Source organism: Asparagus officinalis, chromosome 5, assembly GCF_001876935.1.
Source record: "Asparagus officinalis chromosome 5, Aspof.V1, whole genome shotgun sequence".
Lineage (NCBI taxonomy): Eukaryota > Viridiplantae > Streptophyta > Magnoliopsida > Asparagales > Asparagaceae > Asparagus > Asparagus officinalis.
In genome coordinates this window covers 110,582,362-110,609,985 of record NC_033798.1, presented here as the reverse complement: position 1 = coordinate 110,609,985, position 27,624 = coordinate 110,582,362, and the positions used below count along the sequence as shown (strand labels likewise).

At 38.3% G+C, this 27,624-nt stretch overlaps 1 protein-coding gene across 5 annotated transcripts; it reads right to left on the bottom strand.

Annotated features, from left to right (window-relative positions):
* Window positions 9-23,923, bottom strand: LOC109840672. Of its 5 annotated transcripts, none has more exons than XR_002246982.1 (5): window positions 23,509-23,923; window positions 22,520-23,439; window positions 22,350-22,442; window positions 9,288-9,342; window positions 9-397 (listed from the first exon to the last, which is right to left on the bottom strand). XR_002246982.1 is itself a non-coding variant. In XM_020409401.1 (5 exons), exons 2-4 carry the CDS (start codon window positions 23,582-23,584, stop codon window positions 22,356-22,358), a joined length of 1,083 nt encoding a protein of 360 aa, XP_020264990.1. In that variant the 5' UTR covers window positions 23,585-23,631; window positions 23,768-23,922; the 3' UTR covers window positions 9-397; window positions 22,350-22,355. The 5 variants fall into 5 exon arrangements, 3 of the variants coding, with proteins under 3 accessions (XP_020264990.1, XP_020264989.1, XP_020264991.1); XR_002246983.1 differs by having other exon boundaries at window positions 9,293-9,342; XM_020409401.1 differs by lacking the exon at window positions 9,288-9,342 and having other exon boundaries at window positions 23,509-23,631; window positions 23,768-23,922.

The following is a 27,624-nucleotide window of genomic DNA, read 5'->3' as shown; positions in this document are numbered from 1 at the left end:
ACCCAGTGGAAAAAAAAAGAGGTCTCCAGCTTAAATTGAATCCTTATAACGTGAAATAGGATATAATGATAGATAATCTAAAAATTTGGTAGGAAATTAACAGGAAAATTCTTTTATCAGAAAACATGACGTCTACACATGATTTATCGCAACTGCATAACCTAACATCACATGAGCATGTGTCAAGGATATTGACAGAAAAACAAACTAATAGATTTCATGTGATGAAAATTTGAGCAGTCGGCGATGAAGACTATCAGTGAGCTTAACAACAATGCCCTCAAAGCATCAGGACCATCAATTATTCAAAAATCTTGGAACTCCAAGGACCTAGTTCTGTTAGCCTTATTATGATATGCAGCAGGTTTCTTCAGCATAGGTCCCATATGTCGTTATTCTGAAAAGTAGAACAAAAAGTATCTTGTGAGTGACCAAAGTCGGAGTATGTAACATGAAGATGGATAATTTCTTGCATAGAATGACCTCTAATCTTTAGAGGTGGAGTAAGCTAAAGGTTTGCATGACAGAAGAGAGGGGCACTGTTACTATGAAGTTGAGACTAGAGAATAAGAAACATGGAGCTGATTATCTTCTTAAATAAATAACTCAAAACAAGATTAAAATTAGCAGATTTTTTTCTTTGAGTGAAATAATAGGGAAATAAACATAGGAAAGGAAATCCGCTAATGCAAAAATTATAACTAAACTACATTTTCCAAACCACTCTTGCACTACTACACACAAAAGTGCAGGGTCATTCTAGTTGGATTGCCATCAAAGTTGAGGACTCATCAAGGACCCCACAATCTTTCGGTGTAGTAGTGTAGGAGTAGTTTGGAAATATAGTCCAATTATCACTACTCGATAAAATAAGCTGCAATGCTTTGTATACCTTTTACAAAATACCCTTGAGGCCAAGTTACTAAACATATATGTACAAAATTATATCCAGCTTAACTGTAACCTGAAGAATCCTAGATAGGAAATTCCAAAAATAAATCTCAAAGGCAGGACAGTGCAGTGTTAGCACTTTGCAGTTTATTTGAAATGTGAATTTGTGAATTTTCTAGTGAAATGCATTAGACGGTTATGTTTCTGAAAATCAAGTACCAGGTTTCTGTGGAAGTGAAGCCACTTGGATGTTTGGATCTAACAAAACACACGGTTATGAAGGAAAAATCTTTTGTATTTAACACCGAAAAGTTACACTTGGATGTTTGGATATACAAAAACACGCGGTTATAAAGGAAAAATCTTTTGTATGATTGGAAGGTTATATTTTTATATTTTCCTCTTTTTCTTGTATATTTAGTATATCCTATCCAGTTAAATTCAATATAACAGTCATAGTGTGAAGACAGAACCGAACAAGTTGTAATTATGATTTATACCCCTACTTGCTACTGCTGAGGAAGAAAACAAGTGAATAGTCCTGAAGATAAAAGTGGGATTTAATCATCTTCAAAGTTTGAAGAATGCTCTGCCAAGGTGGAAGCATGCGATTAAAATATAAGGCATAAAAACCAGAAGTACCGGCAGTGACACAAGCATGAATCAAGCTAGTGAACCATGCTAACAAGAGCATGATGAAAAACAAATTGACGCCCAGGAATTGATTTATTCTTTTGTTCCTGCCAAATTAGATATGTTAAAGGAGCCATGTTAATGGAGAAGACAAAAGGCTTAGCCATCACACCTAGTTAATAAGCAACAAGCCATCTGTTAATGGCACAAGAAGTTGAAGATATTCAAAGATAAAACTATTTCATGCAGATAAAGATGCTTCCATGTTGAAGGTCTATCATGAAGCAAAGCTACATCAAGGAGTATGATTGGAATTTAATTGTGTGCCTCTATATAATGGTTCCCCCCAAAAGACACAGCTTAAAAGGCGGTAAAGATTTAAGATAGAACTGGGTGGATCAACTGTAGGCGTCTAAAAATACCTATAGGTATCCATACACAGCTCGAGACAGAGAGAAGGTGATGAACGCCATTATCTAAGTCTAAGAGGATTACCCGATGCCGATGAACACATGAAGCAAAACGGCGAACCGAATAGCCTATGCGCTCACCGGCCATTTCTAATTGGCCCGCGCACTCATTAGCTAGTTCCAAGTAACCCGCGTATTCGCTGGCCATCGGAACGGCAAGCCAAGTGACCTAAAAATTAGCCCAGCCACCGTCAAAACGATCCGCGCGTTCACGAAACGCGCAAAGCGAATCGAGAAAGCGTACCGATCGGCAAAACAATGAGATACATACAAACGACGGAACAAGCCGAACTCTAGAAAACCACGAAAGCCTCTGGCGACCGGGACGCGTCGGAATGATCCGGTCAGACTAGTGGCTCGGCCACGGGCCAAACCACCATTTGGTGGCTCGGCCAAGGCCGAGCCCAGGGCGGAGCCACTTCGGTGAATTGGCTAGAATCGGTTTTGTCGGTTCTTTTGTGGATTCTTTCGGGATTTGGACGTTCCAACTGATTTGATACAGTGGTTATGCAGTTGTTAACTGAAGATAGAGGGGATCCCTCGTTTTGATCTAAAAAAAACCATCAACCAAGCCTATAAATAATAGCTCGAGTGTTCATTTTTGGGAGGAGGAGATCAAGAGGGCGAAGCGCTGCCGAATTGGAGAGTGGAGCCATGAATTTACAGTAAGGGTTAGCGGATCTTGGCGATCTCCTGCGCATAAAGAGTGGAGTTCGAGAGATTCGAGACCCGTCCCCTATTCCTCCGGATTTAAACTTGGTCTTAAATCTCGAGAAGAGCCGTGATCTCGCTTGGTCGAGATCATCGCTGCAGCGATTACTTCCTTCGTGAAGTAAGAGCTTTGATCACCAATTTGTCAACCGGATCTGATCCGAGGCGGTCCACGGATATTAACGTCCTCGGCACAGGTAAAGTTCTCACGCAAGCAGCGGGTAATAAACGTCTGTTGCGCTGTTTGACAAGAGTTGTAATTTTTATTTTTATTTTATAAAGGAGATCTTATAAAAAATCAACTTTTCTTTTCATTTGAGTTTATTGTAATGACCAAAGTTGTAATAGATTCGATGACAATGAAAACATCATTTTGACCCAAACAAGCTAGCGACCATAGTGGGAGCCAATAGCTTCGTTGCCGAAGCTATTGTGCCGAAACCACGGATCCGGATCCCGGTTGAAGAAGTGATCGAATACGAATTCGACCAACTGAAGTTCGAGGAGTATCTGCCGTCCTCCTCCTCCAGATCCTCGGCCCCTCGCAAGCACAGGAAGATCAAAGCCTCCGTTGTTGTGGTAGCTACACCTTGCAACGTCCTTCCGGCCTCCAACCAGCCCGGATATACAGATCTGGACCCTTCCTCTGTCAAGGAGTCAATCGCAGAAGGCACGCCAACCTTATCGAAGAGGGCACGCCAAATGCAGCGCCAATGATTTGCGCGCCGACTTGCCAAGTCTTTGGAACCTGTTGACGGGATTGGCTATGAGGCGGATCTGAAACGCAGAAAGAACCGAGTTCCCCAGCGGCAAACAGATGTCCTCTCCTCCAAACCAACAGCGAATGAATGGATCCAAGTCAAACGGACCCGCTCAACCCTCGAGGAGCGCATTCAGAAACGCCGCGCCTTGATTGCACACGCACGGATTCTCGTGCAAGAAGCGCAGAGGTTAAAGCAAAAAGAGGTGATTAAGAAGCCACCAAAGCTACGCCAAGTATGGAAACCAAAGTCCGAAACGGCGTCGAAAAAAAATCAAACACCGCCCGAAACTCGCGAGCCAGCCTTTGCTGGCTTGGCCAAGGCCGGGCCACCAAATGGTAGCTCGGCCAAGGTCGAGGAACCGCTCCGGTTCGGTTCGCCTAGCGTTCGGTTCACCTCCCGCGGATTGTTTTGAGTTTCCGACGGCCCCTATTCTTGTCCCAATAGATTCCACACTTTCGGTGAAGCCTCACGACCACATAGACTCGTCTTGTTTCAAGATAAGGATGACGGATCGCCTGGGTCCTTTGCACGAGGATCGAGGCAAAGTTCTGATCAAAGAACGCTTGGGTCCGGTGACTGAACCCCGAGCAACCACTCGAGCTAAGGGTCGCACACGCCCTCGCAACAAGTCAGGGCCTTTGTATAATGGGAAAACCCCTGCAATTGATCGCCTCGGACGGCGAATTGAAGACCAAGAGCCAGTCAAAAGCTCGCGCTCCCAAAAGCGTAGCTTCAAACACGTGACTCTTAAGAACGCCGATAAGGCAGCAAGCTCTCAGAAGGAAACATATTCGTCAGACGACGGCGTTATACCTGAGGAGTCATGCCAACACACGATAGGTCACTCCGGTCTTCAGACCGATGAGTTGTACTATCGGGCTGGGGGTACGAACAGATCTCGAAAGAGAAGTACCTGAGAAACGGACTCTCATTGTCCGTGCACAAATATTATCAGGGCAGTATTATCAGCGTGTAGCTGCCCCAAGACCGCTCCGCAGAGGGTCTCGGTATTTGAGAGGATCTCTAACGGAATGGCCAAGTCCAGACCAAAACGTCTCCGTAAAAAACGATCGGCTGTTTAAGGTGACGAACTCCTGAAAGTCACAATAAATATAGCTGATATGGGAAAGTCGATTCGACCTTCTAGCTCTGACCCGCTTATATCTCATCGTCTAACCCGGTTGCGATCAGGAACTATTAGACAAAGAGATTATCAGAGAATGCAGAGGGGATTATCCTCGGATGATGAAGCATCGGATGCTAACTCGGCAATCGCTTCTGATAATACGGTATCCAGTCCGGGATAATCCCGCAAAGTGTTCATGATCAACACCGAGCAAATCGCCAAAATTCTTGAGGATGCTCTAACTAAGCAGAAAGAGGCATTCAAGATTGAAATGGAAATGGCTATGCTACGGATGAAGGAAGAGAATGACCAACAAATTCGGGCTCTGTCCAATCAGTTCGGTGAATCCAGTCGTCGCAACCGTACTGATCAAACAGGCAGCGATTCAGATGTGGATGAACGTCTCAATGCTGAGAACACTCCCGTTGACCAGAACACTGGGGGTGGTCCCGCTGAAAATAATAACGGGGTGGTCCCGTCAATGATGACAACACTGGGGGTGGCCCCGTTGTTCCTCTCACAAATCGTCCGAAGCATGATACAGACGAGGACGAAAAAATAAAAGATCTCGAGAGCAAAATCAACGCTCTAATGTCTGATCGAGAGGTAAAAAGGACCGGCATTCCATGTCCCTACCTAAGAGAGTGGGATTCAATAGCATACCCGGCGAAATTCAACCTGATTAACTTCACGTCGTTTGACGGGAAGGGTTCGCCCACACAACATCTGATCTACCTCAAGTCCCACTTGGGTATGATCTCCGGCAATGAAGCCTTGATGGTTCGGTCATTCGTTGGCACCCTTCGCGGGTCCGCCTTCGATTGGTACCGCCGTCTTAAGTCCGGAAGTATTAATAACTGGGAAGACCTGGAGAGCCTATTCCTCGCTCATTTCTTTAATGATGACGCTGAGGTGTCAATCAGGACACTCTTCGATGAGAAGCAAGAAGACGATGAGACGGTCGACGACTTCGTCAAGCGCTTCCGGAATAAAGCAATGAACTGCCGAGATCCGATCACGGAGGACTTCATCCTTCAGACATGCATAACAACCTATTTATTGAGATATTAAAAGTTATAGGAGTCGCACCGTCCAACATTTGGAAAGACTTGAAGGTGCGCGGTGAACAAGCCGAACGCTTCCTTCGAAGGAAGAAGGCCGAGAGGAGCCAACCGACGGCTAATCCTCCGAACTCGAACTTCGCCTCCCGTGATAAGGACAAGGCACCTGCAGCTGCTGTTGGTGCTAATCAAACGTCACAACAGCAATCCCGAAGGCAGCAAAAGACTTCGGACCCGAGACTCCAAAAAGAGTATTCCTTCAAGGACAAAGACGTTCCAGCCATCTTCGAATCCCTCCTTGAAAACAACAAGATCAAGCTACCACCTATCGCAAATCAGGAGGAAGCTGACAATACTGCGGATCCAAAGTACTATGCGTACCACAGGAGGATCCTTCATCCCACCAAGGATTGCTTTGCTCTCAAGAATAACATCCAAACCTTGGTTGAAGCCGGCGTTATATCGCTCAATTAAGTCGAATGAAGACTCCGACAAGTATAAGAGTATAAACTGCTCCTTCTCACACTCCGAAAAGTATACGAGTATAAACTGCTTCTCAATCCTCCAACCGGTATACGAGGTTAAACTGCTCCCTGAAACTCTAACCGGTATATGAGTCTAAACTGTTTTCTTTCTTTCACGGGAAGTTCCTGAAGAATTTTTATATGTAATATTCTTAAGGCTAACCCGGTCATGTAACTCAGTATAATGTTAGACCCAGTTTCGCAAAGGAAGCTGATGGTGGATGATTCATGTAACGGGAAGTTCCCGGAAGAATGTTACACGTAATTTTTTTAGGGATAACCCGATCATTACGAATAAAGTGATAAACACTAAACCCCCACAGTGATTTTCGAATATTTTTTTGTTGACGACTCACAGTCTTCCACCACAAAATCCCCCACCGATCAGAGTAATTGACAGTGGGACCATCAAAATTCCTTCCGATTAAATCCGCTCAAACTTTCGTCGTATCTATGCACTCAACATCCTCAATGTTAGAGTCTGGACATGATACTCGGAATTCTAATGTCTTAATCATTGACGAATTGTCAAACCCCTTCGTGTTAAGTTCTTATCACTTGACACTAAGAATCCTTATTGAGTAATCGGTACAAGTCAACACTCCCACTATGATTTGTACTCCCACTCCTACTGTCTACCTGGTCAAACCTTCATATAGTTAGGGCCACAACCAAAATCCCCTCTCGATTCCTCCAATAAATGAGAAGCCCACAAATCGAGCGATCAAACCTTCCTACAGTCAAGATCATCTCAAACCTCCCATTCGGTCAAACCTTCCTACAGTAAGAAAGACGAAATTTACGTATTCAATATCGTAGCACTAAGAGAGTTAACTCTCTTAGCACAACGTCACATGCGGAACGGATTTAAACAATCCGCATGCAAGCCTGATTCAAACGGTAATCGGTAAAGGCACATCAAACCCGTTGAAGGCTGAGAGTTTACCAAAAACCTTAAAGTCTACGCCTAATACGCGTCGTCGTTTAGTCTTTTCATGTGAGAAAGACGAAGTCTACATATTCAATATCGTAGCACTAAAAGAGTTTAACTCTTTTAGCATAACGTCACATGCGGAACGGACTTAAACAATTCGCATGCTAGCCTGACTCAAACGGTAGTCGGTAAAGGCTCATCAAACCCGTTGATGGCTGAGGGTTTGCCAAAAATCCTATATACACGAAAGTCACTGACGCACCAGCCCCATTAGTTGGTCTTGTGACTTGGACATCCAACAAATTCGGGATAAGATCCACACGTGCAGATGAATCAGCTTTAATAGTTGGTCCTGCAGCCCAATATTTGGGACTGCCACGCTCCAATGCCATAAGAGCTTAAACTATGTATACTCCAGCAAACGTACGAATATAAACTGTGTTAACGCCAGTCAACGCGTTGCGATGAAAGTTAACGCCGATCGATACAAAACCCTAAGGCCAACATCGAGCAACGTGTAGCCCTAGGTCAACGCCGGTCAACGCGTTGCGACAAAGATAATCAGTTCAAAGCCAACTCAATGACACGAGTCAAAATTAACTCACCAATTTCGATTCAAGATTTCGACAACGGTCAGACGATAAACGCAGCGCCAGAAGAACTTCATCTATTCGACAAAATACTGAATAGACTGAAGGCTGAAAAAGTCAGGAATTGAAGCAGTTCACAGGTCCTTTGACACCGACTGAATGTGGGGGCCTATCATATCCAAAGCATCTCAAACTCCTCTATAAAAGAATGAGTCTGAAATACTTTGGAGGGGGTATCTGTAGGTGTCTAAAAATGCCTATAGGTATCCATACACAGCTCGAGACAGAGAGAATGTGATGAACGTCATTATCTAAGTCTAAGAGGATTACCCGATGCCGATGAACACATGAAGCAAAACGGCGAACCGAATAGCCTATGCGCTCACCAGCCATTTCTAATTGGCCCGCGCACTCATTAGCCAGTTCCAAGTAACCCGCGCATTCGCTGGCCATCGGAACGGCAAGCCAAGTGACCTAAAAATTAGCCCAGCCACCGTCAAAACGATCCGCGCGTTCACGAAACGCGCAAAGCGAATCGAGGAAGCGTACCGGTCGGCAAAACAATGAGATACATACAAACGACGGAACGAGCCGAACTCTAGAAAACCACGAAAGCCTCTGACGACCGAGATGCGTCGAAATGATCCGGTCAAACCAGTGGCTCGGCCACGGGCCAAACCACCATTTGGTGGCTCGGCCAAGGCCGAGCCACTTCGGTGAATTGGCCAGAATCGCAGTTTCGTGTCCGGTTTATTTGTGGATTCTTTCGGGATTTGGGCGTTCCAACTGATCTGATACAGTGGATATGCAGTTGTTAACTGAAGATAGAGGGGATCCCTCGTTTTGATCTAAAAAAAAGCCATCAACCAAGCCTATAAATAAGAGCTCGAGTGTTCATTTTTGGGAGGAGGAGATCAAGAGGGCGAAGCGTTGCCGAATTGGAGAGTGGAACCACGAATTTACAGCAAGGGTTAGCAGATCTTGGCGATCTCCTGCGCATAAATTGGAGAGTGGAACCACGAATTTACAGCAAGGGTTAGCAGATCTTGGCGATCTCCTGCGCATAAAGAGTGGAGTTCGAGAGATTCGAGACCCGTCCCCTATTTCTCCGGATTTAAGCTTGGTCTTAAATCTCGAGAAGAGTCGTGATTTCGCTTGGTCGAGATCATCGCTACAGCGATTACTTCCTTCGTGAAGTAAGAGCTTTGATCACCAATCTGTCAACCGGATCTGATCCGTGACGGTCCATGGATATTAACGTCCCCGGCACAGGCAAAGTTCTCACGCAAGCAGCGGGTGATAAACGTCTGTTGCGCTGTTTGACAAGAGTTGTAATCTTTATTTTCATTGTATAAAGGAGATCTTATAAAAAGATCAACTTTTCTTTTCATTTGAGTTTATTGTAATAACCAAAGTTGTAATAGATTCGATGACAATGAAAACATCAACTTTTGACCCAAACATCAACATATCAGAGAACAATTCCTGCTATATCTCGTACATGGAAGAGGGATAAGATGTCCAGGATGACATGTAACAATAAAAGAAAGGGATAGGCTCTAGAAAGCAAATAACATCCGAACCTGACCCTATGTATACGAGTCCAAGTGAATCCATGAACAAACAGATAAGCCAAACCTGATCAACCCAGGCACATAAAACAGAAAATGTTGAAAGGATATTTAAAATATGGTCAGAATATTACTGATACAGCATTCGTCAAATATATAAAATATTACAAGTGGAGAAAGATTGTTAAAAAAAAAGATGAATCCAACAACAAAGGCTTGAACATACAGAATGTTATGAGCAGGAAAGTCCCAAAGAAAATTTGATGTCGGTGAATTGTAGTTTTTTTCTTGAAATAGAGAGCCAAGAGTAATTGTAGGACTCAGTATCACATCCTGGATGGTGAAAACTTAAAATATGAAATCATATAAGGAAGTTGGGTTCAGTTTGGTCATTTCAAGGTAGTCACAGAAAAATACATACTTCAAATAAGAAAAGAGTAGCATGAGGTGTCAAATAAGTAATTAATCATAGAATAAAAAGAAGCATCAGAACTTAAAACAAGTATTCAAAATTTTCCCTTCATGCACAATGTGCATAATTTCAGTTTTAGCAAAAGTGAACAAAATTAAAGTAACAATTCAGTGAAATAGAGTGCTAAAGTAAAGTCACAGACTCCCAAAAGTGACGCATCATAGAAACATAGAATTAATAAGCAGTAATGTTAAAAACTTCAGATATTAAATGTAAAAAATGGAAGATGAGAGCTTCGTTGATCTTCACATGACTTTGTTGTCATCTAGAGCAGAAGACTCAATCACCCAAGCAAAATACTACTGATAATAAAAGCAAGTAACAAAAGGAAAAACTATCTTGGCTGACAGTTTCAGGTTGAGAAAATAAAACTGAAAGAAAGACTGAAGCAATATCATTCATATTTAACCAATCTTAAATATGCGATGTGTATAGTCAATAGTGAAAGTTATGAAAATGGATTGACTGCGCTAAACAAGATCTATGAAAATTACCAAAAAGAATTGGCTGCAAAATTTTACCAAGATGGTGAAACGAAGAGAATGTTTCAGATCATTACTCGAGAAACTTGAAATTATGTATTTGATGGCAAAGCCAGTTTTAAGCTTGATGCTCTGCATTTCTTCCAAAAGATTTAGCATTCTTCTGAGTACAAGATTTGCTGTGATCAAGATCCTTGTGAAGATCCATTTTCAGTAGATAATTCTTTCTATTTTTCTATCAAGATTTATATTGTGAGCATTGAATTTTATATGGGTGACATGGATTTGAACCTCTGGCATTTGGAGGCTGTAATACATCAACAAAGATATGGTTGAATGTCTGGACATTTCAAATTCGTTAAAATATGATCAAAGGAACAGACTAGGACCAACAAACAGACTAGGACTGCCTACCTCTCACCATGACTTAAATCTTAAGTGAAGGCCTTAAACTAATTCTCGTACAGAACCAGTAAACAGCCAACAAAGGCCACACGGATAAAGACTGAATAAAAGTAATTTCTCCCAGGAAAAGTAAATAGCAGAGTCACCAGAAAGGGTACATGGTGAAATGTCCAGTATATGGCTGCCATGCCAAAAATGACATCCATTTTACATCACTGACTGGTACAGTCAAGTGCAGATCATGGTTCAAATGAAAGCAAGATGGAGTAACTGATATAGTATTACTTAGGATATCACTTAGCAATTCCAAGATTAGGATAGACTTTGGACCAACACACAGCATTTTCCTTTGCAAAATCAAATATCTAATTAGCTTTATAAATCAGATGAAGACATGGGCTAAACATCTTTCAGAAGCAAAAAGATGGCCTGTGCAAGTTCTGGCAGTTTCATCTGGTGCAATTCCTATGACCTTTATGATCCTCAGGCATAAAATATAATGACTCATAAAAATAATGCAACTATACAAGTGGTGTGCTTTGACTATACAGTTATTTAGTGCAAGTCAAGAATGAATCGGGCAACCTATATAGAAATGGAGAAGACTTATGAGACCTCTAAGGTACATCAGGAGAAGAGATCCACATCAAGTCAGTTTTTTCTCTCTTTTAGGTTCTTGCTCCTATCTCACCAAGAAACAAGATGACATTATGCAGGATGATGAGTGAGCAAGGACGAACACATCACGTGATTTCAAAGTATCAGACTATTCTCCTGGTCATGATGCATCACATATCTATTGTAGACATAAGGGGGCTTAGCAGAGGAACTTTTCATCAATTCCGTTATTCTCTTCCCCTCTTCTAAGCTTTTCTCTCTTAAGTCACAAGTCTGGGATCAAAATGACACTATAAAGGTGGGTAAGTTATCTTGGAGGATACCTAGTTAAAATGGTAGTTACATAATTTGCTACAGTGTTGTAGATGATTGTTGGCCTTCTTGTTATAATGATGATTTACAAATAATTTACTTCTAATATTGTTTGTCTAGTGTTTGTGTTTTTGTATCAATTTTAGACAAACAACATGTTGGGGGTTGGATGGAATTGCGCGTTTACGATCATATCCAATGGAGGTTGGCGGAATTGTGGTATGAAGCCTACGTAATTCAAGTTCAAGATCCAAGTTCAAGCTTCATCCGCAAGTGTATCAAGTCAAGCTTATTGAAGATCAAGATTGCTTGGGTAACATTAGTTTAGGTTTATATTATGTGTGTTAGTACTTTAAGCTCAATCATATATACACACACATATTTGGTTTTTATATATATAGTTATATATATACACAAGTTTTGATTATGGAATTAACAATCATTGTATACATATTTCATTAAGTCTATAAAATCATTTCATAGGGTTTCAAAACATTGTTTATGTCAAAATATCAAATTTCATGTATATCACATTTTCATGTTTTGGACACACTTGCAAAATACATGAGTTTTCACAAATGAGAAACTCAATTTGATAAATTCTTTTTTCTAACATGTTCAATTTCATGTTTATAAATGTTTCTCAAAGTTTTATCAATTTTGGAATTAATTTGTTATATTTATTTGAATTTACAAAATCAAGTTTTTAATAAACTCATGTTTGTGCACATGTTCGTGCATGTTTTTGCAAAACTGATGCGTTTTCACAATTGGGAAATGCGATTTGAAAAATTTCTTCGTTTACATGTTTATACTCATATATATAAACATTTCGCCAAGTTTTACTAATTTTAGAGTTGTTTTGTTATTTTTAATTGAATTTACAAAACCGAGTTTTCAGCAGTTTTTTCAGAAACTGTATATTAATTGAATTTACAAAACCGAGTTTTCAGCAGTTTTTTCAGAAACTGTATATCTGTGTTCAAACATTTATTTCTCTCAACTGGGAAGTGATATTTCAGAAATTCTTTCTCTAACATGTTTATCTACATGTCTAGAACCTTCCCTCAAAATTTTATGATTTTTGGAATTGATTTACTATTTTTAATTGATTTTACAAAGTCAGATACGTAAAATTCCAAAATCTGGCAAAAACAGAAATTATCCGTGAACAGTATGGTCGACCGCCGTTACTGTAACAGTCGGCCTTTGCACAGTAACGGTAACATCTGTTTTTTTTATAGGTTTTTAAAATTTTTTGAGTTGTTTTCTTCAAGCCTATATATACCCCTTTATCATAACTATTTTAAACAACCATGAGAGTGTTTAACAAGGGTTTATGGTTGGTTTAAGTTTGTTTAAAAAACTTTTAAGCATTTGAGAATTTAATTTTGTGAAAACAATTTCACAAGAGTTTGAGGAGATCATCAATTGAAGTTTGGGCATTCAACTCATCTCTCTCTCACTATTGATCTATAGAAAAGTTTTCCTAAACTCATTCTAGCTATTTATTGTTTTGATTCTAATTTCCATAAGCTTTGATCTATAGAAAAGTTTTCCTAAACTCATTCTAGCTATTTATTGTTTTGATTCTAATTTCCATAAGCTAGATTTATTTGAGTTTAGTTTGTTTTATTGTATCTCATTATTTACACACACAACCATTAAGCTTATTGTATTTCATACATAGTATAATTTGGGTTATGGGGAGTGTAACTTAGAGGGGGTTATTCATTGGTGTAAAAATTAGGATAATAGGATAATTTTTGGAACACCATTTTTTGGTGTTATTCATTGGTGTAATTGGAACTGGTGAAAACATTATGGTGTTATTGGTTTGTTGGGATAATTTGGGAACAAATACCCCACTTCACCTAAAATTACCCAACTATATATACATTCCTCAATACCCCCCTCAAAATTGTCCCAATTCTTTTGTTGGAACAACACATGGGGTAATCTTGCCCTCTCTCCCTGTCACCTCTTCTTCCAGCTGAGACCCTCCTCCGCCGTCTCCTCCTCCGACGCCAAACCCTCCTTCGCCGCCTCCTCCACCGACGCCAAACCTCCGCCTCCTCCACCGAAGCCAAACTCTCCTCCTCCGCCGACGCCAAACCCTCCTTCCATTTCTTTACCAAAACAAGCGACAAAACCCCAGCTTTCCCTCCCTCCATTTCTTTCCAAATCCCCATGGCTCTCCAAACCCTAAGAAGGACGTGGACATGGCGACGCTTGGGAATCTCTCTGTGGATATCGTTTTGAGCGTCCCGAGGTTGCCGCCGGTGAGGAAGGAGGAGAGGCCAGCTTATATGGAGCAGCTCGCCGCTTTGCCTCCCGAGGTTGGCGATTCTTCAAAGTATTCTTTTTTTCTTTTTTTTTTTTGAATACATTTGTGTGTGTGAGTTTGATTGGTTTTGGTTATATTGGGGGAAATGTAAGTTTTAGGAGAAGTTTTCCTATGGTGGTGATGATTCAAAGAGTTCATCTTTTATAATATGCCAGGCATTACTGCTAGTCTACTACTAATTTTACATCTGGAAAGAAGCAGTGTGAGCTTGAAGGAAATAATTGTTTTAGTTGGTCATTTTGTTGTGTATGCTATGTTCTTCTGCTTATAAAATTTGGGTTCTGTAGATATATTAATAGAGTTATGTAATTGTCTATGGTGTCAATTAAGGAAATTTGTTAGCTAAATATATATATGCTACTTTGATTTGTAAATATATATGCTACTTAATTGATCTATAAATATTATATTATAAAAAGATGTCATATCAATTATCCCACTCAAATTGTCTCATTATCCCCTTTTACCCCATTTTATCCCACTCAAATTATCCCATTGGGTAAAATTACCCCATTGGAACAATTTAACCCAACTTGTCCCAAATTACACCAATGAATAACCCCCCTTAGAGATTGAGCATACATTGTGTTCTCATCTATTGTAGAGAACAAATTATTTGTATTTGTAAGTTTCATTGTGAGAATACACTTTGTAATACACTTGTACACTGAGAGGAGTGGTTGGTGAGAGACGGGGTCGAATCCAAGAGGAGTGGCGTCGGTTAACGAACCTAGGGAGAGGTCGCATCCGAGCACTTGAGGAGGAGGACACGGACTAGGCCAACACTTAGAGGGTGTAGAGTGTGATTGCAAGTGTGTAGTTGTAAAGTTTTTTGTTAGCTAGAAAACCGAGTGTGAGGTGTAAACGTTATTCGGGTAAGCGTAAAAAAACCCGATTGTGATAGTGGATTTCTCCCCGGGAATGGGGAGCGGAGACGTAGGACGTAAGGTCCGACTCCGTGATCATTTGCTTGTGTTTGAGTTTGCTTTGGCGTTTCATTTGTGCTTAGTGTTCATTACATTCTTATCGCCATCGTAAATTACCCTATCACATTTGTAGATTATTTATTTCACCCTTGTGTTAGTTTATATATCCTTGCATATATTTCATAGTATATCTCATTGCTAAGATATATTCATTTGCTCATATTGCTTATTTTTGCTTATAACATATTGTATATCTATCTTACAAGAAGAATAGTTTGAATTAGTTTTAATTGGCATAAAATTAGATTAGATTAGCATAAGACCCTAATCACCCTCCCTTTAGGGTCTAACAATTGGTATCAGAGCTTGATGCTCTTTGATTTAAGATCTAATCACTTGAGTTAAAGATCCAAGTTATCTTATTTGTGCTAATCTTATTTTGATTGCATTTGTATCTTGCTTGCAAAAGATCCAAGTTATCTTATTTGTGCTAATCTTATTTTGATTGCATTTGTATCTTGCTTGCATATTTTTACAAATTATGGATATGAATGATGCATCTTGTTTAGGCTATGATTCTAGTATTGCTCCTAAATTCAATGTTTTTTCCTATGCTCAATGGTGTTTTAGATTTAAAATATTTGTTCAATCTAAAAATATTGATTTATGGGAAGTCATTGATTGTGCTTATATTATGCCCATGTTGGAGAAATCTAAATGGAGCAAACATGATAAAAGGATGTTTACAATGAACAAGATTTTGTTAGAATATTTGTTAAATGCTCTTAATTCATCTATGTCTAACAAGTTTGTTCATTTTGATAGTGCTTACACCTTATGGAAACTTATTAAAGCACATCAAGGAGACTTGGAGGCGATCCGACAAGCTTTGAAGAACCCCGCTTCAAGTTCAAAAGGAGCTTCATGCACACGAGCACTAGGCGATAGCCCTAGTGAGGTTTACGAGTTCGAATCTATTAATGATTTATATAGTGATGAACTTGCTTGTGCTAGTGATAAATTATTGCATGCCTACAAGAAATTGCAAAATGATTTCATTAATCTTAAAAGCAAGCATAAAATTTTAAAATCCAATCATGAGTCTTTAGCTTCTAAGTTTGATACTATTTATATTGAGAATATGATCCTTAAAGAAAATAATAAAAAATTAAAATTGGATCATGATTCTTTAATTTCAAACTTTGGTAAGTTAACTCGTGAGAAAGATAATGACATGCTAGAAGTAGAATACATTAGAAATGAATTTGATTCTTTTAAGAATAACCATACATGCTCTACTTCTATTATCAATGATATTGTATCTAATGATGAGTTAAATCATGTGAAAACCGCATATCTTGTTTAGATTCAACCTTAAACACATGCATTGATAATCATAACAAGCTTATGGACTTGTGTGCAAAGTCTAATGCAAACTCTTCTAAGAAACATACATACTATGCACACATGTATAACAAAGTCTATAAATGCACTAATTGCGATCGTAAAGGCCACCTTGCTAGATTTTGTTATAATGCACAAAAACCCATCAAGCTTAATCATGTTTATGCATCCCATCAAGCTTCATCATCACGCTCACATGTACACACATATATAGATCATCATAAACATGCCCATATGTACAAATGTGAGTTTTGTGGTCGATTTGGTTATTTGGCCAAATTTTGTTTTGATTTAAAGAGAGTTTCACATGTGTAAATAATTTTAAAAGACCATTCATGTTTGCAAATATTTCTAATGTTTTTCGTGCACAACCGCTTGGTCAACATAAGAAAATGCTTCCTTTCCATTGTACTTATTGCAGTCAGAATGGTCATTTAAGTAATTTTTGTTATGACCATGTTCGTGCACCACATGCGCCTAAGAGGGTTCATAACCCTAGGGCTTTGAGCTTAAATGATAAGGGTCATGTCCCTAAATTTTTCGGCACCAATAGTGTTTGGGTGTCAAAACCATTTTGATTTTTTTAAACCAAGATTTTTTAATGTTTTTATTTTTCATTTCTTGGTTTTGAAAATTTTGTGTTTATGAATTTAATTTGATTTATGATTTTATTTGGTTGGTTTGTTTTCATTTGAAAACTTTTTTTCATGATTATCATGTTTCTCTTTCTTTTAATTTCATAAATCTTTTTATACATGGCTTTTATGTTGCATATACTTCATATGACATTTTAATAGGGGGAGCAATCCCTATATTTTTTTTTCATACTCACCCATGCTTATTTGTAGAGGGAGTCTTCGCTCTCTTCATTCTTTATGGTTTTCCCCTTTTTGATGTTATCAAATGGGGAAAATATTGTGAGTATAACATTTCTTATTTATATGCATGATAATTATAATTTACAATATTAATTTCCTTTCATGCATATATCTTTTTGTAAATTGTTTGTCATCATCAAAAAGGGAGAGATTGTTGGTCTTTTTATTTTGATGATGATTTACAAACAATTTACTTCTAATGTTGTTTGTTTAGTGTTTGTGTTTTTGTATCAATTGTAGACAAACATGTTAGAGGTTGGATGGAATTGCGGATTCACGATCATATCCAATGGAGGTTGGCGGAATTATGGTATGAAGCCTACGTAATTTAAGTTCAAGATCCAAGTTTAAGCTTCATCCGCAAGTGTACCAAGTCAAGCTTATTGAAGATCAAGATTGCTTGGGTAACATTAGTTTAGGTTTATATTATGTGTGTTAGTACTTTAAGCTCAATCATATATACACATACATATTTAGTTTTTATATATAGTTATATATATACACAAGTTTTGGTTATGGAATTAACAATCATTGTATACATATTTCATTAAGTCTATAAAATCATTTCATAAGGTTTCAAAATATTGTTTATATCAAAACATCAAATTTCATGTATATCATATTTTCATGTTTTGGACACACTTGCAAAATACATGAGTTTTCACAAATAGGAAACTCAATTTGAGAAATTCTTTTTCTAACATGTTCAATTTCATGTTTATAAATGTTTCTCAAAGTTTTATCAATTTTGGAATTAATTTGTTATATTTATTTGAATTTACAAAATCAAGTTTTTAATAAGCTCATGTTCGTGCACATGTCCGTGCATGTTTTTGCAAAACTGATGCGTTTTCACAATTGGGAAATGCGATTTGAAAAATTTCTTCGTTTACATGTTTATACTCATATATATAAACATTTCCCCAAGTTTTACTAATTTTGGAGTTGTTTTGTTATTTTTAATTGAATTTACAAAACCGAGTTTTCAGCAGTTTTTTCAGAAACTGTATATCTGTGTTCAAACATTTATTTCTCTCAACTGGGAAGTGATATTTCAGAAATTCTTTCTCTAACATGTTTATCTACATGTCTAGAACCTTCCCACAAAATTTCATGATTTTTGGAGTTGATTTACTATTTTTAATTGATTTTACAAAGTCAGATACGTAAAATTTCAGAATCTGGCAAAAACAGAAACTGTCCGTGAACAGTATGGTCGACCGCGCTACAGTATGGTCGGCCGTTGTTACTGTAGCAATCGGTCGTTGCACAATAACGATAACATCTATTTTTTTGTTTTTTAATGGGTTTTTGAGATTTTTTGAGTTGTTTTCTTCAAGCCTATATATACCCTTTTGTCATAACTATTTTAAACAACCATGACTGTTTTAAACAAGTTTAAGAAAGTTTTAACAAGGATTTATGGTTGGTTTAAGTTTGTTTAAAAAGCTTTTAAACATTTGAGAATTTGATTTTGTGAAAACAATTTCACAAGATCTTGAGGAGATCATCAATTGAAGTTTGGGCATTCAACTCATCTCTCTCTCACTCTTGATCTATAGAGAAGTTTTTCTAAACTCATTCTAGCTATTTATTGTTTTGATTCTAATTTCCATAAGCTAGATTTATTTGAGTTTAGTTTGTTTTATTGTATCTCATTATTTACACACACAACCATTAAACTTATTGTATTTCATACATAGTATAATTTGGATTATGGGGAGTGTAACTTAAAGATTGAGCCTACATTGTGTTCTCATCTATTGTAGAGAACAAATTATTTATATTTGTGAGTTTCATTGTGAGGATACACTTTGTAATACACTTGTACACCAAGATGAGTGGTTGGTGAGAGACGGGGTCGAATCCAAGAGGAGTGGCGTCGGTTGACGAACCTAGGGAGAGGTCGCATCCGAGCACTTAAGGAGGAGAACACGAACTAGGCCAACACTTAGAGGGTGTAGAGTGTGATTGCAAGTGTGTAGTTGTAAAGTTTTCGGTTAGCTAGAAAACCAAGTGTGAGGTATAAACGTTGTTTGGGTAAGCGTAAAAAACCTGGTTGTGATAGTGGATTTCTCCCCGGGAACGGGGAGCGGAAACGTAGGACGGAAGGTCCAACTCCGTAATCATTTGCTTGTGTTTGAGTTTGCTTTGACGTTTCATTTGTGCTTAGTGTTCATTGCAATCTTGTCGCCATCGTAAATTGCCCTATCACATTTGTAGATTATTTCACCCTTGTGTTAGTTTATATATCCTTGCATATATTTCATAGTATATCTCATTGCTAGGATATATTCATTTGCTCATGTTGCTTATTCTTGCTTATAACATATTGTATATCTACCTTGCAAGAATAATAGTTTGAATTAGTTTTAATTGGCATAAAATCGGATTAGATTAGCATAAGACCCTAATCACCCTCCCTCTAAGGTCTAACAATGACATCCTCTCGTGTTACAATGATTTGATATGCGAGCTCTGCCGAACCAAGCATAACAAATTTGTATAATTTTGAAGTCCATTTAGAGTCTTTAATCTTTCTTTTTCAATCTCAGTGATTTTCTAATAGCGTTGCTGTTGCTAAATGCAAACTTTGTTCTCCCAGTAATTAGTATTGGAAAAAAAAAACTGATCTAGTTTATGATATCTTTGAACTGAGAATTAAACTTAATCAGAGAGTTAAAATTCTATAAGTATGACCGTAAGACATATTATATCTCCTTAGACTATGATGTGGCTGCAGTTGCACCAAGGATCAAAGGCTCTAAAGTCATAAACATGACCCATAAGGATTGATTGCTTGAAGATATTCCGCTACTCCAAAGCCTTACAGTTAAGCTAAACAAGAGAGATTCGGTGTTAGAACATCCATATCCACTGACAAAAATGTGAGGCACCTAACCATTTATTCTTTTAAAGAGACTAGATCGAAGTTCCACCAGGTTCCAAAGAGAATCATTACAAGTAGGCCCTAATATTGCTTAGTACTATAGCTTTGATCATGTTTATGAGAATCCAATACTAAATCAGGCTCCTTGCTATGGGCTAGTCTTAAAACTTCATAAGAAAAAAATCTAAGGCTCATAATGCACAAGGTAAAAGATGAAACGAGGACGATGGAGATAAATTACAATGTTATCGATAGCGGATAGCGTCGCATAGCGATGAGGCATCGCTAAGGCTATTTCGGGCTATTACGGTAAAATAACGGTAAAAAGCGCAAAGTCAAATAGCGGTCTAATTTAGATATGTATAAATACTAAAAAATTAAAGAAAATTTAAGAAATCTAAAAGTACATATTGGATGATTTAAAGAGATCATAAACATGAAATAGACATGTAACCATCACGTAATACCAAAAATGACTGGAGGAGTTAAAAAACCGTCGTCTTCGAGAAGAAGAGCTTAGCGATGACAAGACTACCCTAAGAGGGGCTCACGGTGAAGGAGGTGAGAGAAAGTATCAAGGTAGGTGCCAGAGACTATGAAAGGTGACGGGAGTATGCTAAAAATCATAGGAGACAGTGGAATGCAATGATCAAGGGTTGAGTTTAATTTTAAAAAAATAAGCTGCAAACCGCTTTTAAATAACAGTCAAAAAGCAAATTTTGAATGCAATCACTCACTATTTACCGTCATGATACACTATTGGCCGCTTTTGTGAACAGACATATTCCGCAATATGTCATCGTTATTGCGTGATAGCGTAGCGGGCTATAGCGTCGCGGGAAGGGACCGCTAACGCTATTAGCGCCGCTATTGCGGGGTTATTTACCGCTATTTATAACAGTGATAAATTATCACTTGTCCAACCAGGAAATTGCATCACAAACTGTTATACTTTCCAATGTTTAAAGTTGGGCATAACCACATCATAAACCTTAAGTGGATCTTCTATTTGGGGACACTTGAATCAAGCAAACACCATTATGGGTCTAACAATATGTATGTTCAAATGAAAATCAAATACCAGGCTTTCTTCGTGATCCAAAAATACCTTATACGACCATCCACATATCAGGATAATTTTGCTTTCTGGCCATAAGGGAAAAAAAGTAAGAATCTTATTAAAGTTGTTGGTCAACTCATTTCAGAGGGCTATACGAGAGGTGGCGTTAGTGCATGTTGTCCTTTCTTTTTACCCAATTTATGTAAATTATCTGAAGCAACATAGAAGTGTTTTTCAAAAATTAAAGCAGTTGGCTATACTTCTGATGCATATCTAGTTTAATGGATTTCATAACCTCTCTTCTAGAGCTTAGTTTCAGGCATAGTCCTTCCACTAGCCTCATAGTGTGAGGTTCAGTCGCACCAAGATGGATAGAAGTGTTTACTGTAACCTTGTGTTTATCTATTTGTACTACAAGATGATGCTTACATCTTCAAGGGAGCTGCAAACAATATACCATAATTCATAACAAATTTCAGTGTGACAACTTAAAAAGCACTATGTCAAAGTACAAACTAGAGAGAGACTCATATATTTGCTTCTAACTTAAATGTGATTCTGTTATTCAAAAATATTAAGCAAGTTAAGCATAAGTGCAGTAGCCTTCAACATTATAATCAAAATATATACACATCATACTGTTTCTTTAAAATAATCACGATTTCAGGTAAGGAATAGCTTCCACGCATACATATGATATGCCAATGCCATCAATCACAAATGAGCTCAAACCTGCTTCTCAAACTCAAACTCCATTAAGCTCCAGTCTTTTATTACTTGTGTAGTGCTAAGGAGTAAATTACACACCGTTGACATCTTTAAAGGCTGACAGAAAAGCTGAGACCATGACCTATAAATACTCAGAAAGCTGATGGCACAACTCCATTCCATTGAGCTTCTACTCTTTTATTACTTTCTTGTGCTAAGGAGAAAATACTATATTGTTGACTTTTTAAATGCCAACAGAGGTGCTGAGAGCATAGGCCTACAACGCTTTGTTGCTCAGCAACAATAAACCGGTTTTAACAATCATACTTGTCCATAGAGAGGAATTCCTAAAGGGGGTTCCAATAGACTAGTGTTAATGAAGCAGATCAATGCTTATAATCATTTTGATTCTTTATACATCTTCGTCTGCTCACAATAATTGCGTAATAATAGACATGCGTTTAGAAGCATCATACTAATTTTATTTGAATAGAACAATAATCACACCTAACTCATGTACGAATAATGATCCTCAAGAAAGTAGAATAAACAAAAGGTCTTGTTGTCCTTACCTCATTTTATCTGTCAGAGCTTGTGAGAACTTCAAACAAACCGCAGCAATTCCAAATAGACGCATGACGCACTGGTGCTGGGTCACGAGCAATCTGAAGTCACCCAAACAAAACAACATCAATAGATCATGCAACAGAAGGCTAACTGAATAGAACCTTATTTCTTATACCTGTTTTCTCTCAGAAATACCAATCTTTCCCCCGTCAAAAGAGGGTTTTGCAACCTCCTTCACCCCTCCATGAGGTGAGGGATTGCTCACACCAACTGAATTCTCAGGCCTCTCTTCAGGTACTTTGCTACCGCGTTTTTCCTCTTCAGTTATAAGAACAGAATTTTCTACAAGTAGGGAGCTCTTCTCCATAAAGTTGTCCAAATTATTGTTAATCAAGTTCACATTAATCTGAGGCAGAGTTCGTACTGATTCAACAACATCCCTGGAATTCTCAGCAGCAGGAGTATGTTGTTTGTTCTCATCACCATCACCTCCTTTCTCAGAAGCAACAATCTCACCATCGCCGTTCACATTTCCATTAATGGCAGCAACGTCCTCATCCGGCCAAGGAACCACTTTCAATTCCCTCTCATTGGAGGAAGAACCATCAACAGCTTCTATTGAAACATTGGGAGTCTTTTCTTTAACAGAGACGGGTTTCTCCAAATTCTTCAATGTCATATCCTTTTCCACTGATGATTCCTTGTCAGAAACACGAGCAACTCCATGAAATTTGGTCTCTTTGAAACACTCGACATCTTTCTGAGCCTTCTCACCGTCCTCAGAAGCATCACAGTTCTCAGATTCCACCAATTTACTCTCTTTCGAGCTCTCCGCAACCAAACTCTGTAGTTTCTCCCCAGCAATAACATCAACCTCACTCGATCCCTCAGTCTCATCCTTCTTCCCAATTTCCATGTTCTCCATCGAATAATACGGCGTCTGCGGCTCAATCCTCGACTCCTCAACCTCATCTATCCTCCCAATCTTCAACTTCTCCATCGAATAACTCGACATCTCCGGCTGAAATCGCGGCGTCTCGAAAGTCTCGTCGCCTTCATCCTCGATCACAACCTGACGTTTCTCTCTCCCATTCCCTGCATCAAATCGATCCATCAACCGACCATCAAAAGAATAAGGGTTAGGGTTAGAGATCGAGGAAGAACCTTGCTGATGATCATGAACAGCCATCTTATGATTCTTTCGCTTCGACGATTTCTTCTTCTTGGAGCCTGGAGGCATGGTAATGAGATTTGGAGGAAACTAGGGTTTCACCCGATCTAGGGTTTCTTCTCGTCGAAAACGGAGAGAGAGAAAGAGATAACGGTGATTATGATATGATTTTATACGTAAAAAGAAATCAACAAAAGAGGATTTGGAATGGTGAGGGCGGGAGAATTATTACTGCTGGGGGGAAAAATTTACCGCGGAAATTTAATCTGCGTTGGACATTAGTCGAATTATAAAGAGGAGGGAGGAGGAGGAAGAAGGAGGTGAAAATGGGAGGGATAAAACGAACAAGCGTTGATATAATTTGTGTTTCTGTGGTCAGTTTCTGGGTTAAATTGGGTTGGATGGGTTCGTTTTCATTTCTAATTCGTGCGTTTTATTGACGCTCTAACGTCGATTCATTTTTGTGATAGCTTTGATTTGATTTGATAATTCATGTTGGATAACGTGATATCTTATTAAATTATAATATTTATTAATTAATTAAGTCTTAATTAATTTAACTAATTGGTTTAACATATTATTTTGTGGGTTTTGCTTCGGTGCTCCTAAAATCGTTTATTAATTTATTTTAAAAAAGGGTAAATTTGGAAAAACAAAAAAAACTTCGTCCCCACCAATTTCTCATCCACTGAATTCCATCAAACGCGTATAAATCCGTTTAAATAGAATCATAGGTGAATTACGCTAAGAAAATTCCTCAATAAAGATATCAACAAGAAATCTAACATGTGATTGAATGCGATACAAGGAAATTGGATCCGAAGAAAATCGACCATCAACCATGTTGATGAACTTAAACAAAGCAATCATGTTCATTCAAAATCTCAGTTGTTTAGTTGAAAATTAATCGAATGAAGGTTCCCAAGGCCTAAGAGAAAGCCAATTAATGCCGGGCTCATACATACAGTTCCTCCATGCAAAAACAATTTATTTCCAGTCAGATTGGCCCGATGGCGACACTCATGATCTCGGGCTCAATACTCCAGAGAAAGAAGACGCTCGTATGAAGTATTTCATAGGATCGATGACCATATCAAAAATTAAATTCCATTAGGTTTGGCCATCCGCGCAATGAATTAGGGGATTGGAGAAGAAAACCACGTCAAAAAAATAAAGACCACAAGAGTTTTTCATTAGTTGGAGAATTCTAACTACTTCCTATTTATCTTCTTATTTATACTTCCTAAAATAATACTTCCTATTTATCTTCTTATTTATACTTCCTAAAATAACTTTTTTATCTAAGTGAAATTACTTTTTTGGGTGTGGAACTACTGTCAACTACCTTATCCCCTAAAATAACTTTTTTATCTAAGTGAAATTACTTTTTTGGGTGTGGAACTACTGTCAACTACCTTATCTCTCAAATTTAGGATGTGGGAGAGATTTTTAAGGAAACAAACTACACGAACTGCTTGGGAGCACCGAAACGGTTGGCTTATTTTGTATGTTATTATAATACAATACATTATTTTACTTTATACTAAACTATAATTGTTTAAAGCACATCCATAGGCCAAAGGCCTATGATATATATTTATACTAGTCAATGTGAATAGGTTGAGTACCCAAGAGTCACCCTCACTTAGTGGGGTGTTACACCACCATAATGGGGTGTGAATGGAGGGATAATGAGGGGGAGGCCAAAGGCCTCCCTCACTCTCTCTTATCCATCCATTACCTTGGGTTTAGCTTATGAACACTTCAGGGTTCGTAAAGCTAATGGGGTGGATACTTCTGGATCCAGAGTAAACTTGTTTGCCTCGTTAAAACCTTAGCTGTGGAAAACCCAGTGGGAAAAAACCATCAGCCTAAGGAAAAAGAGTACAACCCATATGTTGACTATCATATCTCCATGATAGTGTTTTGATGATAACAATCTATATTGTGTGTGCACTAACTTTCATATGCAGATTTCAATATCAGAATATGTACAAGTGCAAGTGGATATCAAGGCATTTTGAAGTGAAGAAAATGAAGAACAAAAGATAATGTAATTTGATTTTTCTTTACTTAGAATTTTTGTACAAGCCTTGATCACACACACGCACACACCCATAATTTTAGAACACACTAACACAGGCTTAGTGTGTTGGTTAACTATAGAAATCCCCTATGTTAACCATTAGAATAGTAGTTAAAACTTAATTATAAAAACTCTTTTTTATTGAATTTTTTACCTTAGTAGTCGACTAATTAGAATAGTAGTCGACTACTCATGTATAGAACTCAAATACATGTTTCTGTCAATTTACAGTATAGTCGACTAATAGAGATTATAGTCGACTACTGAGATGTTTGACAGAAACATAAGTTTCTGTCTTTTTACAGTGTAGTCGACTAATGACTACAGTAGTCGACTACTGAAGAAAAATATAAATTTTCAAGTTTCTGTCTGAACTCAGTGTAGTCGACTAATTATCATTATAGTCGACTACTGAGAACATTTTCCGAAAACACAGAGTCTGTCTGAACTCAGTGTAGTCGACTAATGACTACAGTAGTCGACTACAAGAGACAGTTTTTCAGTTTTCAGAATTTGAATATCTGACAGTTTTTGGCCGTTTTTAAACGTTTTCAAACTTTAAAAACTTGTCTTTTCAAGGGGTATATATAGGTTATTTGTTCAGAAAAATTGGAAAAATATACATACCCATAAGCTTTGATTCTTGAGCAATTTCCTAAGTGAAAAACATTCTGATTTTCTGAAAAAGAAGAGTTTCTGAAATTGCCTATATACTTTCATCAAAAACAAATCAATTAGGCAATTTTACAAAGATTAAAAGAATCCTAAGCCACTGCTGCACATTATTACACATTCAAGGCTTATAGGATCATTGTGTTCTTCTTCAACAAGTTTTCTCTCGGTTGTGAGAGGGTTAGTCTCTTGGGTTAGAGATTGGTGTTCAAATTGACAAGGAGTTTGTCAATTGGTGTTGCAATTTGCAGGAACTTGCAAATTGGTCAGGTTTGCATTTGATTTTGTAAGTTTATTCAAAATCATAGTGAAAACTCTCAAGCGGGATTTGCTTGGGGACTGGATGTACACCAGTTTGGTGGAACCAGTATAAAATCCTTGTGTTTGTGTTTGCAAATTTCTGAGATTGCCATTTTTTCTTTGCAATTTATTATCTACTTTGCAATAATTTTAAAAGAACACTATTCACCCCCCCTCTAGTGTTCAAGTGTATCTATTTCAGATCCTACATTTGGTATCAGAGCAAGGTGAAAGATGGCATTGTCAAATACATCACAATTCAAGGAAGGTCACTCTACAAATCGTCCTCCAATGTTCGATGGCACGAACTACAACTACTGGAAGTGTAGGATGAAGATCTATCTCCAATCTCTTGGCTACGAACTTTGGAACGTCGTTGAAACGATTTCTCGGTGTGGGGATCAGACCTGTAACCTGCATCTGAATAACCAATTAAGGTGGGAGACCCACCCTTCGGGAAATATAATCCCAGGTCTATAGACCCTTGGAGGTAGCGCAGAAGATGCTTAACTCCATTCCAGTGGCGCTTTGTGGGCGCTGCACTGTATCTGGCTAGTAGGTTAACTGAAAACGCTATATCAGGACGCGTACAGTTAGCCAGATATAGTAGTGCTCCAATGGCACTGAGGTAAGGTACTTCAGGACCTAGCATTTCCTCCCCCTCTTCCAGCGGACGGAAGGGGTCGTTCTTTACATCCAATGATCGAACAACCATTGGTGTACTAAGAGGATGACATTTATCCATTCGGAAATTTTTAAGTAATTTCCGTGTATATGTGGATTGGTGTAACAGGATACCACCCTTAAGGTGTTCGATCTGTAAGCCAAGACAATACTTTGTTTTGCCTAGGTCTTTCATTTCAAAAGTATTCTTAAGGCTTTCAGATATCCCAGCTATCTCTGCAGGAGATCCAATGAGATTTAAGTCGTCGACATAGACGGCGACTATAATGAATCCTGTTCCCGATCTTTTTATAAAGATACACGGGCAGACTTAATCATTTGTGAATCCTTGCGTAGCAAGGAACTCACTTAGTCTGTTATACCATAT

What these genes read in the sequence shown, in the direction of transcription:
- LOC109840672 (XM_020409402.1), bottom strand. Translation starts at nt 23,584, where the DNA reads ATGCCTCCAGGCTCCAAGAAGAAGAAATCGTCGAAGCGAAAGAATCAT. An exon ending in TGTTCATGATCATCAGCAAG is followed by an intron (nt 23,440 to 23,508) that starts GTTCTTCCTCGA and finishes GATTTGATGCAG; the next exon opens with GGAATGGGAGAGAGAAACGT. An exon ending in GTATTTCTGAGAGAAAACAG is followed by an intron (nt 22,443 to 22,519) that starts GTATAAGAAATA and finishes GGGTGACTTCAG; the next exon opens with ATTGCTCGTGACCCAGCACC.